At 41.7% G+C, this 23,528-nt stretch overlaps 1 protein-coding gene and 1 long non-coding RNA gene across 4 annotated transcripts in view; one reads left to right on the top strand and one right to left on the bottom strand.

Moving 5' to 3' along the window:
- The window catches only part of WDFY2 (WD repeat and FYVE domain containing 2), a 57,592-nt gene extending 41,324 nt beyond the window's left edge, over positions 1–16,268 (bottom strand). For both annotated transcript variants that reach the window (XR_013339494.1, XM_021526595.3), the window contains exon 1: positions 16,003–16,268. Coding sequence is in view for 1 of the 2 variants with exons in the window: in XM_021526595.3 (XP_021382270.1) it covers positions 16,003–16,139 (137 nt within the window). In the remaining variant the exon portion in view is untranslated. The remainder of the gene's footprint in view (positions 1–16,002) is intronic.
- Positions 16,269–16,769: 501 nt separating this feature from the next.
- Positions 16,770–21,671, top strand: LOC116184309 (uncharacterized). Of its 2 annotated transcripts, none has more exons than XR_004149073.2 (4): positions 16,770–16,942; positions 19,148–19,310; positions 20,748–20,809; positions 21,495–21,671. It is a non-coding gene; the product is annotated as an uncharacterized LOC116184309 (long non-coding RNA). The 2 variants fall into 2 exon arrangements; XR_013342069.1 differs by having other exon boundaries at positions 19,145–19,310.
- The last annotated feature ends 1,857 nt before the right edge of the window (positions 21,672–23,528 follow it).

Below are 23,528 nucleotides of genomic sequence, written 5' to 3'. Positions count from 1 at the left end.
GGAGAGTCACTGAGAGAATTAATAAGCAAGAAGGTGAGGAAATGAGAAAGTGAGTTGAGAGGAGTAGTGATAGAACACGAATAGGAAGAACAGCAGCAGGGAACAGAACATAAAGTACAAACAATACAAATCCTGCAGTAAGGATGGCAGCAAACATCTGGTTCAGTAACACTCAGACAAGGAAACTGAAAGAGCACAGTTTTGGTAATAACTGGTCTATCTAAATGGAGGTAATGGGCTGAAGACAAACCCTACAAACCCCAAGACTCTCTCACCGCCCCAATTACTGTGGTACCAGGGCAGCTTTGTGCATGCTGATTGGCTTTCATCAGAAGAAAGGCAAGACATCCAGCTCCACATTGTGCATTTATGAAGCAGCCTGGTGACAGGCAGGGCAATGGAAACCTAACAGCTGCACTCAACAGCTACCCTCCAAATTTGTAAATTGGAAAGTATTTCTCACATTAAGGCTTTTCCCCAAAGTGCAGTTGCACTTACCTTGATACCTCACAAATACAAAGTTCTTGCTCTGTTACTTGGGACACTAAATCCTTTAGGCTCTATTTACTTTCAACAGACAGGAACTGGGTTTTGTAATTAAAACAAACAAAGGTTCATTATCTATCTCTGTGAAATAAGCATAGAGAAAAACAAACAACAGTTTGAAAAAGGAAGTTATGACCACTGCAGGCCATCTGAATTCAATGTCAAGTGTTTTTTCCTCCAACTGCATACTGCAAAATGTGTACATATTTTAAGGAAGAGAAAATGCTCCATTTCTGTTGCTTTCTTCTGCAGTGTTTATGGAAAATTTCAAATCTCAGCCCTGGTTCTTAAATTCCTACTCTCTTTTCTTCCCCAGCTTGAGTCAAGTTATTACTGGGTCCCAAGAATGAAATATTTATCTGTTCAAAGCAGTGTAGCTTTTGAATAAACAAACACACAGTCTAACTTTGCCATGTTTAGGAAATATTTACAAAAATTGCTATTAATGAAGATAAAAACCATATGTTTGAGATGCTCTTAAATCAGCCCTGGACATACAGAGAAAGCAGGACCACAATCCAGTTACACAACAGAACTTAAGACAATGATATCAAACACCAATAGGTCTAAGGTAAGAGCACAGGTGTGGGAGTTCTGCTTCCACTATAGAGGTAAGTAGTGAAAAATGGGATTCTCACGAAACACCACAGTGTGAACCAATCCACACTATACAAGATTATCAAAGATGTAGCAGTTACATTTTTTCATAGCATCAAGACTGAATATGCATTGACTGAACAATAAGTAAACTCTGCAAGGCAGGATGGATAATCACATATTCATCCCATTCTTTCTCTCTACAAGGAAGCCCTTTCATTTCAACTTCCAGCTTTAGTAGATGATTTTCCCTGATTTTTTCAGATGATACATAAACATATCATGTTGCCAAATAACAACACCATTGTTACTCTGATTTGATTTCAGAAAAGAATATCAGTTTCTCAGGAAGGAGAAAGCTAAGTTAGATATCTTGTTCTGCTTATTTTTGTTACGTCTACATAATTGACAGCTATTTGTAATTTAATTTTATTTGATTCAAAATATGCTTCTCTCAGCCTTTGGTTAAAATTATTGTTTCTATAAGACTTTATTCAATGGAGGCGAAGTAGAATTTCTATTTGTGTCCAAAGTAAGACAGTGCAATGCTGTAATACAGTAAAAACAGTAGAGTTTGTAGAAAAAGACTATAAAGATTATTGTACAACACTTATGTTCTGGGTATTCCAGACATACATGATTTAAAGGAAATTTTGTTGCTTTCTTGATCCTCTGATGCCTTAAAAAAAGCAATCGTAATCTTATAACAATTCAGGGCTGGGCTAAAATACTCTGACACCATTTCCTCAGTATCAGAGGACCTGTACCAGAGAATTTCAGATCAACAATCTTGAGAACATTACTTCTTGAGTTGAAGTAATATTAAAAATTAAACAAGAAACTTTTCACAGAAAATACAAAAGGGTCCTACAACAAAACACTTGACACAAGAAGAAACCTAGAATATGTAAATTCCTTCACAATCCCAGAGGGAACAACAACAGACTGTGGAAGACAAGGCAAGTCCAATAATCCTTGCCATGGGAAAGCCTGGCTCCAAGACACAAAACAGAGCTTAGCAACTTGGGTCAAGTTCAGGAAGAGGAGGAGAACACAACTGCCACAGGGCAGCACCATTCCAAAGAGTGTCAGAACAATGATGCTGCATCCAACACGTATTTTCTGATTCTGTTGCTGACATCCCAGTTACTGTGGCCATGACAGCTAAGGGAAATCTATATCCTTGTGCAGAAGTACATGTGCTCACTCCTCCAGCAATGCAAGTACCACCTGTCCTTTTGAAACACTCAGCTGATCCCACTCCCAAAGTCAGCAGCAAAACTCTCAAGTGATACTGGAACAGGATGAAACCAACCACAGCAATTTTGTTTGAATATTGAAGCAAAAGGAAAATTACTATTTCTTCCTAATAGGAGACACATCACTGTCCCCAGAACAGTGGGAAAAGGAGAAGAAAAAAAGAGAAGCACTGAAATACTGTGTGAATCATCCACCAGATACTCAAATGGAAACAGCTTGTACAAAAACTGTAAGATTACGGAAGAGACTCTCCACAGGACTTTGCCCCAACAACACCTCTAACTTCTTGTACATTATTGTACATTATTAGTGTCAGGTAAACTGGACAAGGCAAAGAGACCTTGATAGTTATAGAACAAGCATCTCTAGCTATGAAGTACTTACTATTCAAAATGTGCTTTGAAGACTAATTTAATTGTTGTGCCTGAAGTTTCCTTGCTTTTCTTAGGTAGATGAGCTCATGAGCTATTGAGGCAGCCCATTTCATCTTCATAGTTTCTTTGTGGCATCACCAGTTTTAGTAAAAAAATGGAAATTTCTTAATTTCTGTCCTCCTTGAAGTTTTAATACAATCTACAAAAACCTATTAGAGTTTTCTACAATCATTTGGCAGCAATACCAAATATATGGGCAGAAAACTGCTTGGCGTAAGGTCTGTGACCACTGTACATCCAACTTATTTTAAGCATTTTAAGAATTGAAAGGAGCACAAATGTCATTTTTATGCTAAAAGTCTTTTCGAAGATGTAATGCTTAGGTAAAACTTCACAGCAGAGGGTCTCTGGATTTCCTTGATCTTCTTCAAGCTGTGCTCTAGATTTGGATGGCCCTGATGAGGAATTCTCTCTTCAGCACCTAACTTCCAACTGTCTTTGTTTCAGATGCAGATGATTGGTGACTTGTATTTCAAAACTAGTCATTACTACAGCTTAGCACTGTTCTATGACTTCAAAAATACAGGACCAAAGCTTCCACGTGGGTGAAGGGACGGTCACACTTATTAGAGCAAACCTGGGTACTTTCACTGGCAGGCACAGTGCAGCTGCAATGACACTAAGCTCACTGGAAGGATGCCACCCTGGGGTGGTGTAAGCAGGGAAGGAGCTGGCATATAAGGAAGCATTCATGTCCCATCTCCTAGACCTACAGGACATGCAATGCTCTGCTCAAACTGGCCAAAGATACAACTCTGTGTGTCAGAAACAAAGGTTCACGGAGAAAACATTTTTGACAGCTATTGAGGAATGCCAAAAGATGTATTCACATTGGTTACAGGTCCAATGCTTGGGCCTCCCATGGTGCAGGAAGTGAGCACAGATTTCCAACTGAAGAACTTGGCCACAGAGGCCATGAATGCCACTTCAGTACTCCAGCTGGGTTACAGCCCTGGCTGCAGCCCTGAGGGTCACTAGCTAATGTCACACATAGGAATTTGACAAACACATGCACTTCTACTCAGCACAGGGAGACCTGTCCTCCTCTGGATGTTTGGTTGAAGTTATCTTAAGAATCTCAAACTACTTTGGTCTCAAATTTACTGTTACAGATCTCCAGCCACCAGAAATGTTTACAGGCATGACAGCTTCAAGGGCTGTGTCTTGTTTAGACCAGTGGCTTAGTTGGTTTGTTTTGTGGTTTTTTTTTTTTTTTTAATCACTGAACCAATTTCCTGTAGGCAATCTGATACTCTACCAGGGGGAACAGCCACATGACCTGGGTGCTCTGGAGATGTGAAAAACACTTACCTTAATAAGTGACACAGGCCAGGGACCAACGCCTGCCAGTGAGGCCACCTGGCAGGAAAACAGCAGCTGCATCTTAGCTATGTACTGGGAACAGTCCCTGGTACAAGCTGACTTCCAAACTCTGTATGGGCACTGTTTGATGCTGTACAAATTGGCTCATGGCAAGAACAGTGCCTGATACCAACAAGAAGACACCACAGCCAGCCAGACCCCTGTGCTTGAAATATACTCTTGCACTATTTAATTGATTAGAAATACAGTCACTATAGCTGCTGGCCATGGGTTCAGCAGCCCATTTCTCTCAGATGGTTCATAGAGCCATTAAAAAAAGGAAACAGTATTGATTCCTATGTACACCAGCCATCTTGTTCAATACTGGGCTTCTCTAAAAGAACAGGGAAGTGAGAACAACAAGGGTTTTGCTGCTTACTCTGAGAAGAACTCCTCTTTCCTATTACATTGTAGACCACAAAAATATCTCAAGGTGGTCCATATTTTCCCACTCCTTCATTTTTATTAGTCTGAACTCAGTATAATGGCATTGGTCAATAATTGAATAAACACCATTTTTTGGCTTGAAGTTATCATACACAGCGTCAAAGGGAAATGAAACTCAAAAAGCTGACCATTGTCAGGATAATGCTTCAGAATATCACAACAAACAGCTTGCAAATTAGGAGCAAATTAGGCAGTATCATTTATTTCTGGAAAAATACCATTGAGTCTGAGGTACTTCTTCACACCACTTCTTGAAACCACTGTTTGCCACATGCTAAACCACTTTTTTTAGCATGTTTGCCACATGCTAAACCACTTTTTAATCCACATGCTAAACATGAACGCTAAGCAATTACCCATGCCATTTGCTTTTCCTGTCTTCAGATTTTTTGTCAGTGGTTGTTTATCTACTTCTCCCACATCATTTTGTATACAAAACACTTGCCTACACATTTAATATAGGTTTTGTGCTTAACAGCTCTATAACAGTTACACTACTTTCTAAAAGAATTTGACTCTTAAAACCATGTGAAAATGTCTGTTCATGCCAAAAAGGGCATGTGAACACAAGTTCGGTTTTAGAGCACAGGAAAGACCATGGGAAACAACAACCAAGGCAGACTGAGCCATTGGTTAGGTTTAGCCATGCTTCCTGCCAGTGACCTCAATAATTGCAATCCTCGGCCGGGCCATCCATTCAGGTGTGTTCACACCTCATAAAAACCAGACAACAATATCCATGCCTGCTTCCTTGAAGAAGAGGTTTTAGGTCCTCAGGTTTTTAGAAGAATGACTATAAGCTGTGATCAAAAGGGTGCTGTGGATGAAACTAGTTGGGGATGACAACTTCTTGGTTTGGTTTTCTGGTCACAAAAATTTATTAAGGAAATCCTCATAAGGCTTCTCTCTCATATACTAAAGAAAGAAGGAAGGAGGGAAAAAAGGAGTAAAAGCATCTGAAATCACAGAGGAGCTTTCAGAATTCAGATTAAAGTAATGCATTTTTCAGCCACTACAGCATGTAGTTTTTTTTAAACAATCACTACATTCATAGCTCCCTTTTCCTACTGCTTTCTCTGGTATATAATATGGGCTAGCGACAGTATTTGTGGAAAAGCTTATTGCTGGAAACCGAAGGACCGTGACCAACAGAATTCACAGCATTTCATATTTAACAAAAAACCCTCTACCCTTACTTTTCATCTTCCACTCCAAAATCAACACTTTGGAATCTGAATTAGTGGTACAAGCTACTAAAGGATTCCCTCCCTGCCCCCTGGTCTCGTGCTCCTGACCATATTAGCAACCATGAAGAGTGTGCAAAGGGGAAGATGAAATGCCAAAAAACAGGTCTCAAATATTCCCCTAGAGCAAAGCCTGCAGCTGGGCAGACTGCAGTAATTCTTCCTGCAGAACAGCTGAGAGATCTCTGCAACAGCCCATCCCAACACAGCTCCTTATCTGCTGGTGTTTCACAGTTCAGACTGCCATGGTACTCCAAGCACCATAGCAAGCTCACTGAAATTTTATGTGCTTTGGCCTTTTGGCTACAAATTTACTTGGCAACAACAGGGATCAGAGTTTGAAGCTGGAAGTTCAGTGTTTGTATAGGTCTGTCCCTGCTGGAAATCTGGCAGGATCATTTATCAGTTGATATTTTCAAAGCATGATGATATATTAATTTATTCCCACTCATTAACTGGCAGTTACAGAAGTTACCAAGAAGAGATCAGTTTATGAAGTCTGATTCATTTCCTGAAGGGAAGAGACTGAATTCTTCTTTGGAAATGGATTTGTACCTATACGTTGTGTAACCAACCCCTGTATGTAATACATAATGCCAAGTGTAGTGGTCTGCCACCCACTGCAGCTGATACTCCTACAAGGACTGCTTTCCCTGCTTGCTCCTGCTTGAGGGAATACAGCATAGGTCCATTCTTAGCTGTCAATGCCAGCTCATGCAGTCTCAAAAACTTCAGATGTAACAGAATTTAGAAAACTTGAGGTAATATCAGACAGCACTAAAAGGCTCAGCTGCTAAGGCAGCACACACAACAGTCCAGGCAAGGCTTTGGTAGACCCAAAATACTCTTTCTGGTATGAATTATAGTTGTTATGACTGAATGGGATACAGGTCTCAGTGGAACAGAATAAAACACGTCATTCAACTGCTGCAAAAAGTATTAACTTCTTAATTTCAGTAATTAAATTATATCAGGGGCCAATAAAGTCAAAGGTGTAAATTTTGATTCGACAGATACATTACCTCTTCACCCTCTGCCCTCAGCACAATTAATGTAAAGACTGCTTTAATCCTCTTTTCCCCATGTTAGTACTACCACACTGCCCTTAGATCTCTAGTTTTTATCAGTATTTGTTTCTGCCTAAGCTAAAGTGAATTGTTCCCATGCCAGATGAAAAGCAGAGAACATTTATCTCTAGCAGACAAACACAGGACTATTCAGCAAAAACCCTTTCACCTCCCATTAAGCTCCTGGCCATGAGAAAGCAGGCTATGCTGCGGCCTGATCGAGTGCCACAGGAGTCTGAAGCAATGGGACCAACACGACAAGAACAGGCACAAGGGTATCATGCCTGATGCTGGAGAACAGCACAGGCATGACCTTTCCTGCTGGACTTCCAGTAACTGCAGAAGGGCAATCATCCTTTGACAACTGCTTATTTTTGGTGGAGCTGCTCAAAGAGAGAGTGAAGCCGAGGCACAAATCCTAAATCCAGACAAGGCATGTAGAGGACCTCCACTGCCATCAAAATGCCACAGCTGCCTTTAAACAACCGTGCATGCAGCAAAAGTTAGGCTGGACCACAGACTACCTGCCATAAAAGCTGAAAGCATCTCCTTGGAAATCCTACTTTTATTCTATCCGATGGAAAGCACATGGTGCTGGAAAACATGAAGCCTTTGAAATATCAATTTGAACTGCAGATTGGATGACTCCACAGGCAACATTTGCTCTAGAAAAACACAGAGTTGAGAGGAGAGTCTGAGTTTCTCTGTATCAGACGGGAAAAAGGAATGAGGTATGGGAATGAGAAGATACTGATTAATAACAGTTAGGATCAAGAAGAAGATTATACAGTAAGGATATAAGCAAAATGAGTGCAAACTTTAAGGCCCCAGAGTGTTCTACAAAGCAGATGCACCTCCTGCTTAAGAATACAACTAAACCTTTATTTGCTATTATAAATGAATTTGAAGCCAAAGGTAAATTTGCCACATTTGCACTCACAGCTAGAGGTGCAAAATCTCATTATCTCTCACGTTCTCAACGTGGGCAAGGATCTTCTCTCCATATCCTTTCAAGACAAAGCACTGTACTTGTTCTATCACCTGAATCCAGATAATTCAACCTGATGGCAAAATAGGCCACTTCACATTAGGACAGCCTTTTCTCAGATTTCTCTCCACAGGACTCCACTCCTAAGGAAACCATGATTACATTTCTGTAAAGGTCAAAAGCGTTGCTTTCTGGGGCTGATCAATCACTACTGTTATTGCAAAAACCTGCTAAGTACATTGATACTTTCACCTCATAGTAGGAGAGAATGGTACAGGACTTGGAGAATAAAAGACAACATTAGACAAAACTTTGCAGCAAACTTGGCAGCAGAACAGTAGTTCTTTCTACCCAGAACTGTGCTTTGGCATCACCTTTGATTCAGTGCTCCAAACCTTAAGAGTTCCCTGAAAAACTTAATTTAAGTGAATAAACATGATGTGACAAGCAAAGCCCATATGTTCAAAGTGTGGCCAAGGTTAGTTACACAATGCTATTTCCTGCAGCCTGACTAAGAGAAAAATTAAAACACCACATTTTTCAGCCCGGCCTCCACAACTGTTCTCCCTCTCATGAGAATGAAGGCAGTATTTTGTCCATCTCAAATTTTGGCACAGCCTAATTTTTAAAATGTATTATTTGTTTTCTGATAGGCCAATATAAATTTTGGCCATTATTCATGTGCAGTTAGTTACAAGCCATCAGGCATGCAGACTGTGACATATGAAGAACCCCAAGAGATGCATATGGCTTTGTGATTATGTAAAGGTCCCTGCCTGGAGGGTTGTCTGGTAAACTTGCCCTTTTCTGCTCTTCTCTCACAAAACTGTCCCCTTCCTTCTCCAAGAAGAAGGAAGTGGATCCAGCCACTCATCAAAACTGCTTGCAAGGGTACTTTCAATCCTGTGTGGATGATTGTTTTACAGTTTTCCCATTTACATAATTTCTTTACCTCACAAAAGTACAAAGAATGAAGTTTCATTTTCTCTTTCCTAAAATGCCCCATATAGAACAAGGCTCTGCTGAACAGGATGCACCCTGCTGTGCATCCTCAATACTCCATGGCTGCTGCTCCTATTCCCTCCCATGGTGTCCCATCCCATCCTGCCACATCCAGCAGTGCATGGCTGCATCCATCACTCCTCACACTGTATACAGAAGGGAAACAGCTGTTTTTTTTCTTGCTTCTGGTCTTGCAACAGACTGCATTATGGACTGCTGCAATTCTTATCAGATCTTTGGAAAAATACATGCAGATACCAGAAGTTTTATACAAATACACTCATATTTGGCCAGAGTGTGATGAAGCAAAAAGAGCAGTGTTTTAGGTAAATAATCCTTCAGTGTCTGAGAGGTTACAGTGCACAGAAGACAGTGATGCACAGAAGACACTTGTACAAAAGCCAGTTGCTCCCCTTAGGCCATTGCTCATCATTTAAGAAGCTTTTAGAGCTCCTGACCACAGAAGCAGCAACAGAGTACCTGCATTATGCCCTCCTACTCTCTCCTTTCCATTTGATCTCTGAGCTGCCAAGTATTTTTCTGACTTCTCTTAGGGTTGTTACAAACACCATTTTACAAAACTTGTGCCACTTTTGAGCAATTCTCTTCCATGCAGTATCACACAGCTAAACGATCTTGCTTGGAAATCTATGCACAGATCAGTGTTGGCAGATGCCATGGAATCACCAGCGCAGCTGGAGAGAGGGAAAGAAAAGAGTGTCTCAGTAAACAAAATACTGTAAAGCAGCTCAAACAAGCTACTGACATATTTCTATTGTACTACAATGGTCACATGCTATTTGAGACCTTCAGTCTGCTAAGTGACCCATAATGAAAGGTCAGCCTTACTTAAATAGCTCAGTAGCTTCAAAACTGTTGCAGTTCCTTTAGTTTAAGGTATTTCAGCCATTTGGTGTTGCAGCATCACTGCCTTCTCTAGTCATCTTTATCTTGAACAAAAAAACAATCAAGTTTCCTGCAACAGAGTATTTTTAGTTATATGCCATCTCTGGACTGCATGGACTCCATAACTGGTATTTGTTTCTCTTCCGGGGTCCACAGGCCACACACAGAGGTGGCATTGTGCAGTCCCCTCTTGGCGAGAAGCACTGTTCAGCTGCAGAACTGAGAGACTGCAGGGGAAGGTCAGCAAGCCTGACAGACAGGAGCCACTAATGAGGGATCCAGTCTCTGTGTAAACAGATGCCAGGGAAATTAAGAGGGGGTCAGGGAAGACAAGCAGAAAAATGAGAACTGGTTAATATGGGTATCAGATGCATCATCCCAAAACTTGCTGACACTCAAGAACTCTGTTCAGCAACAGGCAGAAAAAGAGGCTACCAGGAGGAAAAAAGAAGGTGTATTGAGCAGCTCTTGTTATTCCATATAAAGCTTCTAATATAAGATATATTCACCCACATCTTTTATAGAAGGAATAATCTCTAAAACAGAGAGGGGATTAAAAGCCATCACACCTCTAACTTGAAAGGCTCAAGCACCTAAGGTTCCACTCTATCATGCTGCCCAACTGTGCTGCTGAAGCTGGGGCTGTACAAGCTGTGGTCCAAGTCACATCAGAGCACAGTTTTGCAGCTGTTGTCTTGCAGTTAAGACATGAACTTTGTCGCATGGGCTCTTAGCTCAGTTCAACAGGTGATGCAATTGAAGGAGTTTCATCAATCTGTGCACTGACCTACATGAGCTAGTTAGTTTCAGGACAGCTCAGATCAGAGAGATGAGACTAAATGCTTGTACTTTAAATCTTTAACTGACACACAGGAGGAGAGCATCTTAAAGGAAGGGATCCACAAGCTCGGACAACCTTCAAGAAGTGGTGGCAGAAAGTGGCACAGAGAATTAAAAAAGTACAACATTGCAAGGTCTCCCACAAGTTAGTAAGTGGAGTTTATCGCTCCGAACAAGCACTCAGCAAGACATTTTGTGTGCTCATCTCAGATTTTGGCATCTCAACAGGATACATGTTAGTCAAATACAGAACAAGTACTTTTCAACATCTGCAACAATGTTTGTTTCCAAGTTCTTTTGGACCTCCTGTCTTTTCCCTTAAGCCTCTTGCCAGTATCCGCTTCTTCTTCACAAACAGCCAGCACTAACCTCCACCCTGACCTTTATTCCAAACACGCACTCATCAAATTACGACATATCTAAAAAATTCAGTTTAAAAAAACACATACACACAAAAAAAAAGAGCAACCAAATTGCATCTACAGCACTAGGTCTTTTCAATTCCTATAAATTTTATTGGTGACTGATGTTTTTATCAAAATTTTAAAAGCCTCCAGGCAGGAACAAGTCCTTTTACACTTGTGAAGAGCATTCACACCTTCTGCCCTGCTTGAGCTGCTGCTCATACTGCAATCACCTGGGTGTGAAACTTACAGGCTTAGACTGATAAACATACACAGACAGCATCAAAATCAGTTCTCACAGCACCTGCGCTTCTGCCGTGAACCAACAGCCACATGCAAGGCAGAGCTGACATCAGTGATGTAACCCTGTGCTCAGATAAGAATACAGACCTGAAGAGCAACCATACTGCTGGGCAAAGCAATCACTTTCTACTACTCCACCACAGGAGAAATGAAACTCAGTTTACCAAGAATCTGTGGTTCCTTGCACCCTGCTTGAATACAGCACTGTGTGAAGAATCCCACCCTTCCATTAGAGCTTTTTCACAGGCATGAACTATGATACTGTATGCTCAATGTTCTAGATCTGGACACAAAAACCACAAGGAGAAAAAGATTACTTTTGATATACTTGAGGGTGGAAAGATCACAGTTCTCCATGTTAGAAGTCATGTCACCACAAAACCAAAGACAACTCCCACATTTCTTGTCACATATGCATATTCCCATTCTTAGTCCACTGTTAGTTTAGCAAAAAGATTTTCATTTACACAAGATGAACATTAAGTTGTCATGCCCCCTAAAAAACCTGCTAGTTAGCACACCCAGAACACAAGCCTTGGACAACAACTGAAGTGCACATCTGTATTTAAAATGCTCAAACTGTAAACCAAACCTATCAATACAAGCTCTACATAGTTTTCTCTATGTGAGATGAAGACACTAATAAGATAAGCAGTCTGGGCTCACTGTTTATACAGTGATCCATATGAAGAAGCTGAGACAACTGAGTTCAAAAAGAGCTTAAGATAATACAAAGTAATGGAGAAGACAAAGGTCTCTACACCCTTAATACAAAAAAAATTAAATTAAATAAAAAAAGCTGTGGGATAAAGGGATAAATATTTTTCTCCTAGATCTTGTCACCAAGAGATTAGAATTCTTATATTTTTTAAATAAAAGGATTATGACAATTTTCAGCTGACCGTGAAAACTTTCACTTGTGAATAGTTCAAGAACAGTTCTTGACTGTAACACCTATGTTTAGAAGGTCTGTGGCATGGAAGTGAGTACAGAACTCTGATCCACAGGAGGGCACAGAGCAGAGTTTGTATTTACCAGGAAAGACGTTTACACCAGCTTCTGTGGAAGTTTTCCTCACTCACAATCCAGCTAGGGGTAAAAAGAGGGCTATTAGCAAAGTGCAGGTTCACCACAATGACACCCAGACCCTCCTGCCAGTCTTGCAGAGTGACATACGATCAGCACATGGGTGACACAGGATCAGCACATCGAAGCCCAGCTGAATTGGCACTCACAGCACTGGCAGGCTCCTGAGAAACACACGAGTGCGCCAGCACCGAGCAGAACTGCTTGCACTGAAAGCTGGGTCAGTTAGTGCACTTGTCCCACTGTATCTCATGCCCAGGTAAGATTAATGACACTAAATCTTCTCTGGAGCATGGAGTTAGATATGTCTGAACTTGACATGCCAGTGACCTACTTTTCAGACATGCCCAACACCCACGTCTCCCTCTGAAGGCAACAAAAGACAAGAATACTTTGCAATTTTGAAACGGTAGTGCATGCTTTTAATATTGAGGAAGCTGATGACAGCTTAGGATCAGCTGTGCACATTAGGAAAATCCCAGTCTAACTTCACATGAGCATACAGTGCTATGGATCACTCAAGACATGTTTGGCTATATATGTCTGTTGATTCCATGTGTTTGCTGGCAGGGAAAGAGATGGAGGAAAGCTAGTAACTTCTTAGAGTCATCCTGCATTAGATTTATATGTTCCTGGATATCAAATTTTGCCACTATTTTAACTCCCACCTGTCTAGACAGGTGCATCCTTTTTCTTAGAAGAAAACCATAAAATATCTTACCCTTCCAATGCATACCAGCTGTACTGTAGATACAGGCTCAGTCTATTTTGCCCAGATATAGAATTAGAAAACCCACTAAGATTAGGACACAATGAACATCACTCAATTATCACAAGTGACCAGGATTCAGAAGAGAAAATCTATGAGCATCACCTGTACAAATGACACATACTAAAAAGGAACTCCAACCCTGTTGGGTATACAAAGTTTTGAGAATCTAGTTAAATATGTAAACCCACTTTGCCTCCCCCCTTCCCCCCCCCCGCCCATTCCTTCTTTCCCCTGGCTTTGTCTTTCTTTATGAGGAATATCCACACTCCCTATTATTACATAGTTTTAATTTTATGTCTTAAAATATATGCCTGTATGTGCTACAAACATGCAGGGCTATATAATCCATGACTACTGCAAGCTGTAGCTAAAACCACTTTTGTGTCTTTTAAAACCAGATAACACCACTAGTGCCATACAAAATTGGGACCAGAGACCAAGCTAGCTCCTGCTTTTAAAGGTTTAGGTGTATAGGGCCACATCATGCAGCAAAGAAAACCTTTAAAGTGGCACCTAGCTGTTGCGCATGCAAAGACTACCAACGGCTTCAATAATGATGTGTTCAGCCATTCACCAGCAAAACAATTCCTCTTTCACGTACAGATGATATCCCAGCCTGAAGCAATTGCTGGAGATGGCAATTCCAGCTGAAGTTCTTTGCAGAGGTTTCAGAATATTTTCCTCATATGAGCAGTGCATATCATAGGGAAATGTGGACAAAACTCACTTATTTGGTTCACAAGTAATGGGACAGATAACATCTCCATAACTATTCTTAAGAGTTTCTGGGAAGCTCTAAAAGCCCTCCACATTCCATGGACATTAAACAACCATGTCAACACTGACAGGAGAAGGCAGGTCCAAACAGGAAAAGGTGCCCATAAGGATCTGCACAAGCCTAATCATACTACATGGGTATTGAAAGTCTGACAAATTATGCTTTCACCCCAGGTAGCCTAAAACCTGCATGCTAGACTCCCAACCTGCTATTCCTTCCAAGGCAGTTTTAAACTCTTAACCTTTTAATTACAATAAAAATGCTAATTCAAGAAGAAAATGAAAGACCCATCAACCAACATCTTCATGCCTAAAGAAATAAAAGGCAGGATCATAGCTTGTAGCATGTCAAGGATCCTGCAAACAAGTCCCACCAGCAGCCACATTACCTGCTCAATTTCCTTAAACAGAAAATAGCCTGGGAACCTCCAGACTTTCCTAGTGTGAAACTCCTGGCTTCTTCTTCACTGCTTGTTTCTTGAAAGTTACTAGTGAAAATAAAGATGCCTCAGCAATCCCCTTCCCTACACAAGAAATATCAACCTGGAGCATCAACCTGTCATCAACAACTAAAGTTATGTATTTTTGCTAAGGTGAGGGAAGATGCAGAGATTGAGAGAGACATCTATATGAGAGGAAATAAATTTCACTAATACCTTCTTACAGGTAAAAAGAATTTGCTAAGTAAACTTAACAAGCTATAATGAGCCCAAATAAGTTCAAGCTTTAGTCAACAAAACTTTAAATATATAAAAAATACGAAGACAATAAAATTGTGAGCATATAACAATGTAAAACTCTACTTAAAGTTCCTTTGACCGTACACTTGTTTTAAGTAGCTCAGCTCCTCTTGCAGGCAGGCATGAGAGTTCACTTGGAGACCTCAGCTTAGCTGAACTAAAATGATCTTAAATTTATACATATTTGACAGCTGAAAACTAAGTCACAGTGAGGACAAAGATGAAAGAAAATACCGTCAGTTTTTCAGAAAGTCTGCAGAGACACAAAAGCAGACACTTAACAGAACAGGCATCCATGAGAAACAGTCCATCCAAACGCCCTTAAGTATCAAAACATATTGACATGCTGGTCAACAACATGTGTCTCTCTATCTTAGGACACAGGTTACACTGTACACCTGAGCTGCAAAGAAACCCTGCCCAAAATAACTATTTATGGGCACTGCAAGAAAAATAAGCACTTATTTTGAAATAAAAGGTTTTCAAGATAAAATTTTGAAGCTCCAGCTGCAGGGCTGAATCAAGTTTGAGCTCTTTCAGAAGAGACAGAGTTGCCCCTGGGCAGCCCCAGTCCCTGCAAAGCCCTGCTAAGGGGCCTGAAAGCATTTTCCTCCTTGGCAGCTTTTCAACGTGGGATTTAACTCCAAGATCTTATCACTGATACACGGTATTTTTAAACAATTACCAGGAAACGTTTGGAGAGGGGAAACGGGAACCAAAACTACTGTTTCAGCCAGTGCCACCACAATCTTTAGGCAAGGTGAAAGATCTCCACAGACTCCCCTGCAATCCTCGTGATGAAGGGGATCTCAAATCCCATTTTACCCACGCTAAGAAAAGTCACTCAAGTCCTGCGAGTTTCAGCGGCGCTCCAGCCCGGTCACTGTCCTGACCCACACAGTGGTGGAGGAGGAGTGGGACACTCCGCTGGAGACCCCTGCTCCAGGGGGACGCGATGTGTCTGCCTAAAGCAGTGTCCCCATGTCGGACCGCCACCCTGGCGCTGGCCCGGGCTCCGGGTGGTGGAGTCTACATCGCACCGGGATGCTGGTGGTCTGCCTCCACCATCCCTCGCCGGCGGGACCACCGCCTCCCGCTGGTGCTGGTGATGGGGAACCACCATCCAGGACCCGCATCGCGGGCCCAGCAGTGCCACCATCACCGGCAGCAGTGGTGGGAGGCGACAGACCACCGCCGCGGCCCCGCTGGACACCCGCTCCCCGGTACCTGTCTTCGGAGACGCTGATGACCCCATCCTCCTTGGGCACTATCGCTGCCATGTTCACCACCTCCTGCGAGCCCTCCACCTTGTTGAGCAGGAGGGGCTTGCGAGTCAGCGCCTTGGGCTGGGGCTCCGCCGCCATGGGGCCGGCGGGCACCGCCGCTGCCGCCGGAGGAGGCTACGACCGGGGGAGGAGGGAGGGAGGCGGCCCGCAGCGCCGAGGCGGAGGAGGGACTTGCCGGAGCCGGGCGCTCCCTGGGAAGCAGGGACAGCAGGGACAGCAGGGAGAGCGCGGCGGCGGCGGCACCGCCCCCGAGCGGGCAGGGCCGGGCCGGGCCGGGCGGGGCGCGGTGCCCCGAGGGGCGGGAAATGGCGGCCGCCCGCCGCCATCTCGCGGAGCGGGGCTGCCGAGCCGCGCCTTGGCGAAGGGAAAGCCGCGCTCCGGCGGAGCTGGGAGCGCCCCTCTCCTGCCAGGGCTGCCCTGCCCGGCCGCGGGCTCGCCCCGGGGACAGCCCGGGGAGCGCGTCCCTCGCTGAGCCGTGCCCGGTTATGGACTGCCGGCACCCTGCGGCTCCGTGCGGTCAGCCCCACACTGCTGTGAGCGCCGGGCGAAAACAACCCAGCGCGAGTAAAGATTAAACGGAAAGTATCTGCATCCCTCTGTTTACATTTTTCTATCTTAGTTTTTCCTGGGACTGAAGGAAATGGGATTTCTGCTGCTGCATTAGACAGGGACGCTGGCAGGCAGGGCTGCACCGCGGCGCCAGCAGAAATTCTCTTTCAGAAAGCTTATTCCTAAGGGAAACTCCGCAGACTTCCAGCAGCTCGTTTTCATCAAGCGCCTTCTTTTCACTCGCTTTTCCTGACAGATTCATTGAGCTCCGAGAAAGATCACTTGCCCAAAGCTCTGTGCTGAAACCGGTGAAAAGGCAGCTTCCTCCTGAGGTATATGCCAAACTTTCATAATCTGTCTCGAAACATTCTGGAAAATCATGCTCAATGTCTGAGCTGCTGTCCTACATTGCAGAAGTTGTCAGCATATTGGAAAGTGCTATTTCAGCTGCAACTTTAAATTTACCCACACTAAGCTCAATGAACTGTGGTTTTCCTGGGGAGGAAAAAAAAAAAAAAAAGTCATGTATGAAAAAATCCAAGATTGGGAGATTAATTTTTATTTTCCAGGAGTAGAATACAGCAGCGCCTGCAATAGGACAAATCTTGATTGCCCACTCACACTTCTGTTGTCTATGTAGTAGACAGAGGCAACAGAGGAAAGATAAAAGTCAATTCCTTGTGACAGAAATGAAATTTTACCATGTTTAGTAATCTCTTCTCTGCTCTCTCGTAAACAAACAATCAGTGTCTTCAGGACCACAGCAAGAATTTCAGCTTTCTCAACTAAACGTGACAGGTCCACAAGTGTACTGTAAAAGGAAAGGTCTGGTCAGCAACAGCTGGATTACAGGATATCTGTAGAATTTGCAGATTCTACAGAATCTGCAGTCTCAAACTATTTCCCTGAGGATGTGTGATTGGACTAAATAATATTTCTTCCTCATCGTTCTTGGAAGGGAGCTACTACTGAAGAGTCAAAGACCCTTCTTTCTGCTGTGGATGATCCTGCAGTCCTAGGCTAGACCTACAGGTAGAAATGCTTGTCTCACTACTTGATTGATGAGGTATGAGGTACTCTCTGAAGATTGATATACTTGTTAGTTTTCAGACTATATCTAAAAATGTCTTTTGAACTGAAATCTGGTAAGGTCTACTGACCTTGCAATAGTTTGCTCTCAAGATTTGGCATTTTGGATCACTGCTAGATAAACAGGGGCTGAGCATATGCTGGAGACAGCAGTCTGCAGGCTCTTGGGAGACCCAGAATCCATTTTCCAAAAAGGTTTTCAAGGAAGAAAGTAGTTGAGAAAATTAGTGTCTTGATAAGCAAAGGTGTGGGTCGCGGGACTGGAAGGAGTTGTTTCTGTTGCCTACTGAAATATAACTCTTCCCTATTATCTTGTCTCTCTTATACCCTTAAACAGTTCCAGGTCCAACTACTCCTTCAAGGTTTAAGACACTGTTTAGAGGAAAACACTGAAAGGCAAGCATACATTTTGGACTGAAGTGAAATGTTAATATGACAAAATCAAATATATGCTTTATATAAATAGCTGGTCTTTGGAAATAAGATTCCTTTGGGGAGAAAGGAAGGAGAGGAAAAAAAAAACAAAAACCAAACTACACAATGCAAGAGAGATTCCAGAATTCCAGTGGCTAGTCATGATAAAATTCTCGAGGGCATTTTTTTAAAGCTTATCTGTAATGGTGATTTCCTCTGCAAGACCAGGAAAATACTTGAATAATAGAAAGGTGTCCTGAGGTCTAGTACATCATTTTACCAGGTGTGCAAACTTGAGGTCAGTGCTCGACTCTCCCTGATGAGATGCAGAAATAGGGTTGAGGAATTATGGCACACAAAAGCAATTTTGGTATGACTGATGGAAGAAAAAGTAATGTATGGAAACCTGGGGAGAGGAGTACGGGAGACAGAAGAAATAGAAAGATTTCAAGGTAGGAACCTGGAGCTTCCTCTTGCACTCTCTCCAACAGGCTTAAAGAGTACTGTGATGCTGGAAAAGGCATGGAAATTACCAAGAAGACCTGAGTGTTCTCCCCCGTCTACCACTGTTAAACAAAACAATAAACAATTTTCCTATAATGACAGAAAGTTGGTAACATGTCTTGTATGACAGTTCAGACAAAGTTAGAATTGCTGTAGATATCAAGTTTAATAAGAACTTACAGAAGCAAAACTAAGGTAGTTTAGAAAAGTGTTCCCCCATATAACTGAAAAGAAAAAAAATCAAGCAAATAAATCTCATAAACACTTCCTAGAATATATTTTTCTCATTTTCTGTCATAGCTTTCAGGTCAGATTGCATGGATTAAAAATTCTGCTAGTACTGAAAGCAGGACAACTTAGTATCTGAATCTGAAGGTAGAGAAAAGCAAGCTTATTCAATTATTTTTCTGCATTAAAAAAATGTTGTGGCATTAAGAATTATAAGATATTCCTCTGGTATTTGCTCTTTGAAATAAAATGCAAAAATTACATGATGACATAATTTAAAGATTCTATTTCTTCTCTAGTAGGTATGCTTGGATTACGTGAACTTTCTTGGAAGAGTGTATCCACCAGTAAGACAGAATGAAAATCAAGCTGAAAAATGCAGCTCACTTTATATCGAATTCATATTACCTCGTCTTTGGTTCTTAGCGTCATTTCTCTTACTCTGCATTCTGGTGTGACATCACGGTAAATGACACATCCATCCCTCTGTTAGTTTTGGCCTTTCTATTCTTGAGTCAGGCTGACTTTCTTTCATTCTTTTGATTGGAGTAGAGCAAACTTAGGCTCTCTGCCTCCAAGCAGCAGTTTTATGTGGCTCATGTTATTCACACACAGGGTGGGGACAGAACACCCCGGGGAAGCAGCTGTGCTGGTTCCGACTGATGCGTTCACACACAGTGGAGCCTCTTTCCATGCCCTCGTACTGCAGCAGAGTCTCCAAGCACTTTCTCCAATTCCTTACCTGCAGTCTTGTTTGGAGTTCAGGAGTTGGAGCAAACCGAATTCCCCATCTTCTCTGGCAATTTGCTTTAAAAGTTTCTCTCTGGCTCCATCTTCTGTTTGGTTGCTTGGGTTTGGGATTTTTTTTTTTTTATGTCTATTTATTTTGACATAAAAGTGTGAGATTCTTCTAAGTCTTACATACTAAAGTTGTCTTAAAAAGTAGGTAATCACATATTGTGTGACAGTTTAGACAAGCAGAGAGAACCCTGACCTGCAGATGGAAAGAGTGGTCCAGAGAGGAAGGAGCTGAAGGTTCCCTGCTCTGCTGTCAGCCCTGTATTTAGATATTCTCCTGCTCTGCAAAGTTGTTACTCTGGTTACAAGCTGAGGTGAAATCCTTTGACTGAAAAGCACAGCAACATGTTCTGTTTTGGTGTAATTGTATTTTTCTGCATAATTATGACCATTAGATGATCTGGCAAAGTAAGTAACATCTCTCATATATTTCACCTAAAACTGTGAAACACTTGGGCCACTGAGTAGGCATAGGACAATTTAATAAACAGATTGGTCTTTTTGTGGGTGGTATGAAAAATAGCCCTTTTACAAAGTGTTCAACAATAATAAAAGTAATAGTAAAAGTCATGAAAAGAGGCCTCTAATAAAGAAAAACTGGTTTACGGTGATTACTTGTTAGGCCCAAACTATTCACTCCCTTCTGAGCCATTTTGAGCTTTTTGAGCCAACCTGCAAGAAGGGAACTAGTGTGGGAGCAAAACTGCCCTTTGACTGATTCAGTGCTGAAATTTAAAATTGCTCTGTTGACAGCAAGCCAGATTTTGGCTTCTGAGGCCTCTTCTTTAATCACCCATGCAAAATCAAAGGACAGATACACAACAGATAAACCATATAAAATAGGTAAAAACCATTTGGCAACAAGTAGACTTGACTCTCAATAGTCATTGAATACAGTGTTTTATTCTCTCTCATGCTTTTCTTCTCTGCTCATTTGTAAACTAAGTGTTTTCCAGCTTTACAATATATGCAATTTACAATTTATTCTATACCTGCACTTTTATGCCACTGCAAAAATGCATGCTTAAAATTGTCATCTTCTACTATTTTGTCATCAGTGACAGCCTTCATAAGATAGTTACTGAAAGGTATTTTTAATTTCAGATGCTACATCATTCTTGGAAGACTGTGGGAAACAAATATAGATGGGCTCTTTATATAGGAAGGTAAACTTCACAAAGTACCAAAATGTTCTATGGAAAATGTCCATCTTGCCTAAAAATATGAAACTTGTTACAAAAATGCACCTTCAAATTTAATCGCTGCTCTTTATTTTGCTCCAGGTATTTATCAGTCACACAATTAATAGTGTACCACCTATCACATTTCTATTAACAAGCCCTACATGCTCATTGTGACAGTTTTCTTCTATATTTAATTAATTTTGATTTATGTGACCATTGAGAAAATGAGAGTCTATGAGTAACAGAGCTTGAATCTGCTCTGAGTCAATGTTATGGAGAGAAAGATTAGCATTAAAAAATAAACATGGCAGTTCCACTGTGTAGCACCTTCTCGAGAAAATATATACTCATTTTTAGCTGCCATGCAAGTGCTGTTGGCTTTGTAACTGATTGTGAACATGTGAGAACAAAAAAATGATGCTGTGTCAGTGTGTGGGCTGCAGTTGAGAACTCCTGGCTCATACATTTTGCCCCATAAGCAGTTCTGGCATTGTATGCAGTCTTATTGCTGTTTCCTTTGTCCTCATTGATCCTGCTATAGTGTTACTCACATTTTGGGCTCCAAACTTTCTGTAAAAAAACCTCTGTAATTTAATTCACTGTCTTTTTGGTAGAACATTCTGACCACAAATTCTTCTAAGCTCATTATTCTCATTTTTTTTTCTAGGCCTAAGGACTAAAGATGTAAACATCTTCAAACATTTTTTTTTTCCTAAATCTTCCCTCTGTGATATTGAAGAATCATAAAGTATCATCACCAAACACAGTTTTGTATCTGGAAAATGTATTAAAATCACCTATGTAACCTGCATGAAAGGTAAATAAATTTGTCTTACAGAATGCATGAACTATATGAAAGCTTTGAAATATTTCCTTTCCTTCCATCCAAAGTGTGCAATTAAGAACATATCCAGGGAATATCAAGGAACAACTTCTTACAATAACTATAGTACATTTGGCTTTTGGTTTTTTTTTTTAAATTTTCTCACTTTTATTACACATGGGTCTACAGTAGATGTTGTTATATTGACAAAATGCTTTCAACCATCTGAAACCTCACAAAGTTCAAGAAAGCCAAGTGCAAGGTCCTGCAGCCAGATCCGTGTATTACCAATACAAGCCAGGGGATGAACGGATGGAGAGCAGTCTTGCCACGATCTTGGGAATACTGGTGAGTGGAAAATTGGATATGACCCAGCCATGTGCACTCACAGCCCAGAAAACCAGTCACACCCTGAGCTGCAACAAGAGTAGTGTGGCCAGCAGGTGCAGGGAGGCGATTCTGCTCTGCCCTTGTGAGACCCCACCTGGAGTGCTGCATCCAGCTTTGCCATCCCTAGCACAGGAAGGACATGGACCTCTTAAAGCTGGTCCAGAGGAGAACCACAAAAATGGTCAGAGGGCTTGAACACCTCTTCTATAAGGAAAGGCAGAGACAGTTGGGAGCTGTTCAGCCTGGAGAAGAGAAGGTGCCAGGGAAACATTGCAGTCTTTCAATATATAAAGGGAGCCTGTAAGAAAGACAGAGAGACTTTTTACCAAGGCTTGTGGTGGCCTGACAAGTGGCAAGGGTTTTAAAGTAGGTTTAGATTAGGCATAAGAAGAAACTTTTTGCAAGGAAGGTGGTGAGGCACTAACATGTTGTTCAGGCACAAACATGTTGCTCCATCACTGGAAGTGTTCAAGATCAGGATGGATGGGGCTCTGAGCAACCTGGTGTAGTGGAAGGGTGTCCCTGCCCATGGCAGGTGGGTTGGAACTCAGTGATCTTTAAGGTTCCTTCAAACCAAAACCATTCTGTGATTCTATAATCTGAGTGTACAAAGAGAAAACTGAGAAAATCAAGAAAACTACTATTAAAATATAAACTACAATTAAAAATATAAAAATATTTATTGCTTGTTAATTTTGAAAATACCTTTTTAGAAGGAATGAAGGAATAATTAAAAAATACAAGAAGTCTGATACAACTTATGGCTAAAAGATAGCAATGCTGCTGCTAACAAAGCTCTGGCATCATTTTAATAGAAGGTTTTTGGAGCTGGGCAGTTTTCTTGCAGTCAAGCCATTTTTATCCCTTACTGCAATTATGTGAAAAGCTCCATATTGTACAAACAAGCATCTGAGTCCTTAAAAAATAGGTGGAATCTTCACTAAGCTGCCAGTTTTCTCAACTCCAACCTGTGACAAAAGACTGCTTTAAAAGCTTGTGGCTCCTAAAGCAGAGCAGCTGAACTCATCCCTCCTGTAGAAAATTATTTCTGCAAAGAAGTCCCAAGAAGCAGCTTGAGAGCAAAATTGCAGAAGTTTCAGTGTATACAGGGATTTATGACTCATTGCTGCAGGGCCATTTGGAGTTAAAAAATAATCCCAGATTGTCTAATCAAACCTTTGCATGTCTTATTCTGTGCCAACATTATGTGCTACCTTCTCTTTAGCAGGCAAGTCACCATTTCTGGCCATCATTATGGTGAGAGGTTCCTCAGCCTGTGAGCACATGTAGACATCCCAGTAATGCCACATTTAGATGGACATTATCATGGATGGTGTTGTAGAGCATTTGATTCTGATTACTTCCTGGCCACTCCTGATAATTTTTACTCTAGATAGATTGCAGCCAGAATGTCTGATTGCTTTGAATATCTTGCATTGTAGTAGGCCCATATGTTTACTGTTACAATCTACAGAGTGCCCTTTGATT

This window comes from Lonchura striata, chromosome 2 (genome assembly GCF_046129695.1).
Source record: "Lonchura striata isolate bLonStr1 chromosome 2, bLonStr1.mat, whole genome shotgun sequence".
Classification (NCBI taxonomy): domain Eukaryota; kingdom Metazoa; phylum Chordata; class Aves; order Passeriformes; family Estrildidae; genus Lonchura; species Lonchura striata.
The sequence above is the reverse complement of the archived record's forward strand: the minus strand, read 5'-3'. Positions and strand labels throughout refer to the sequence as shown.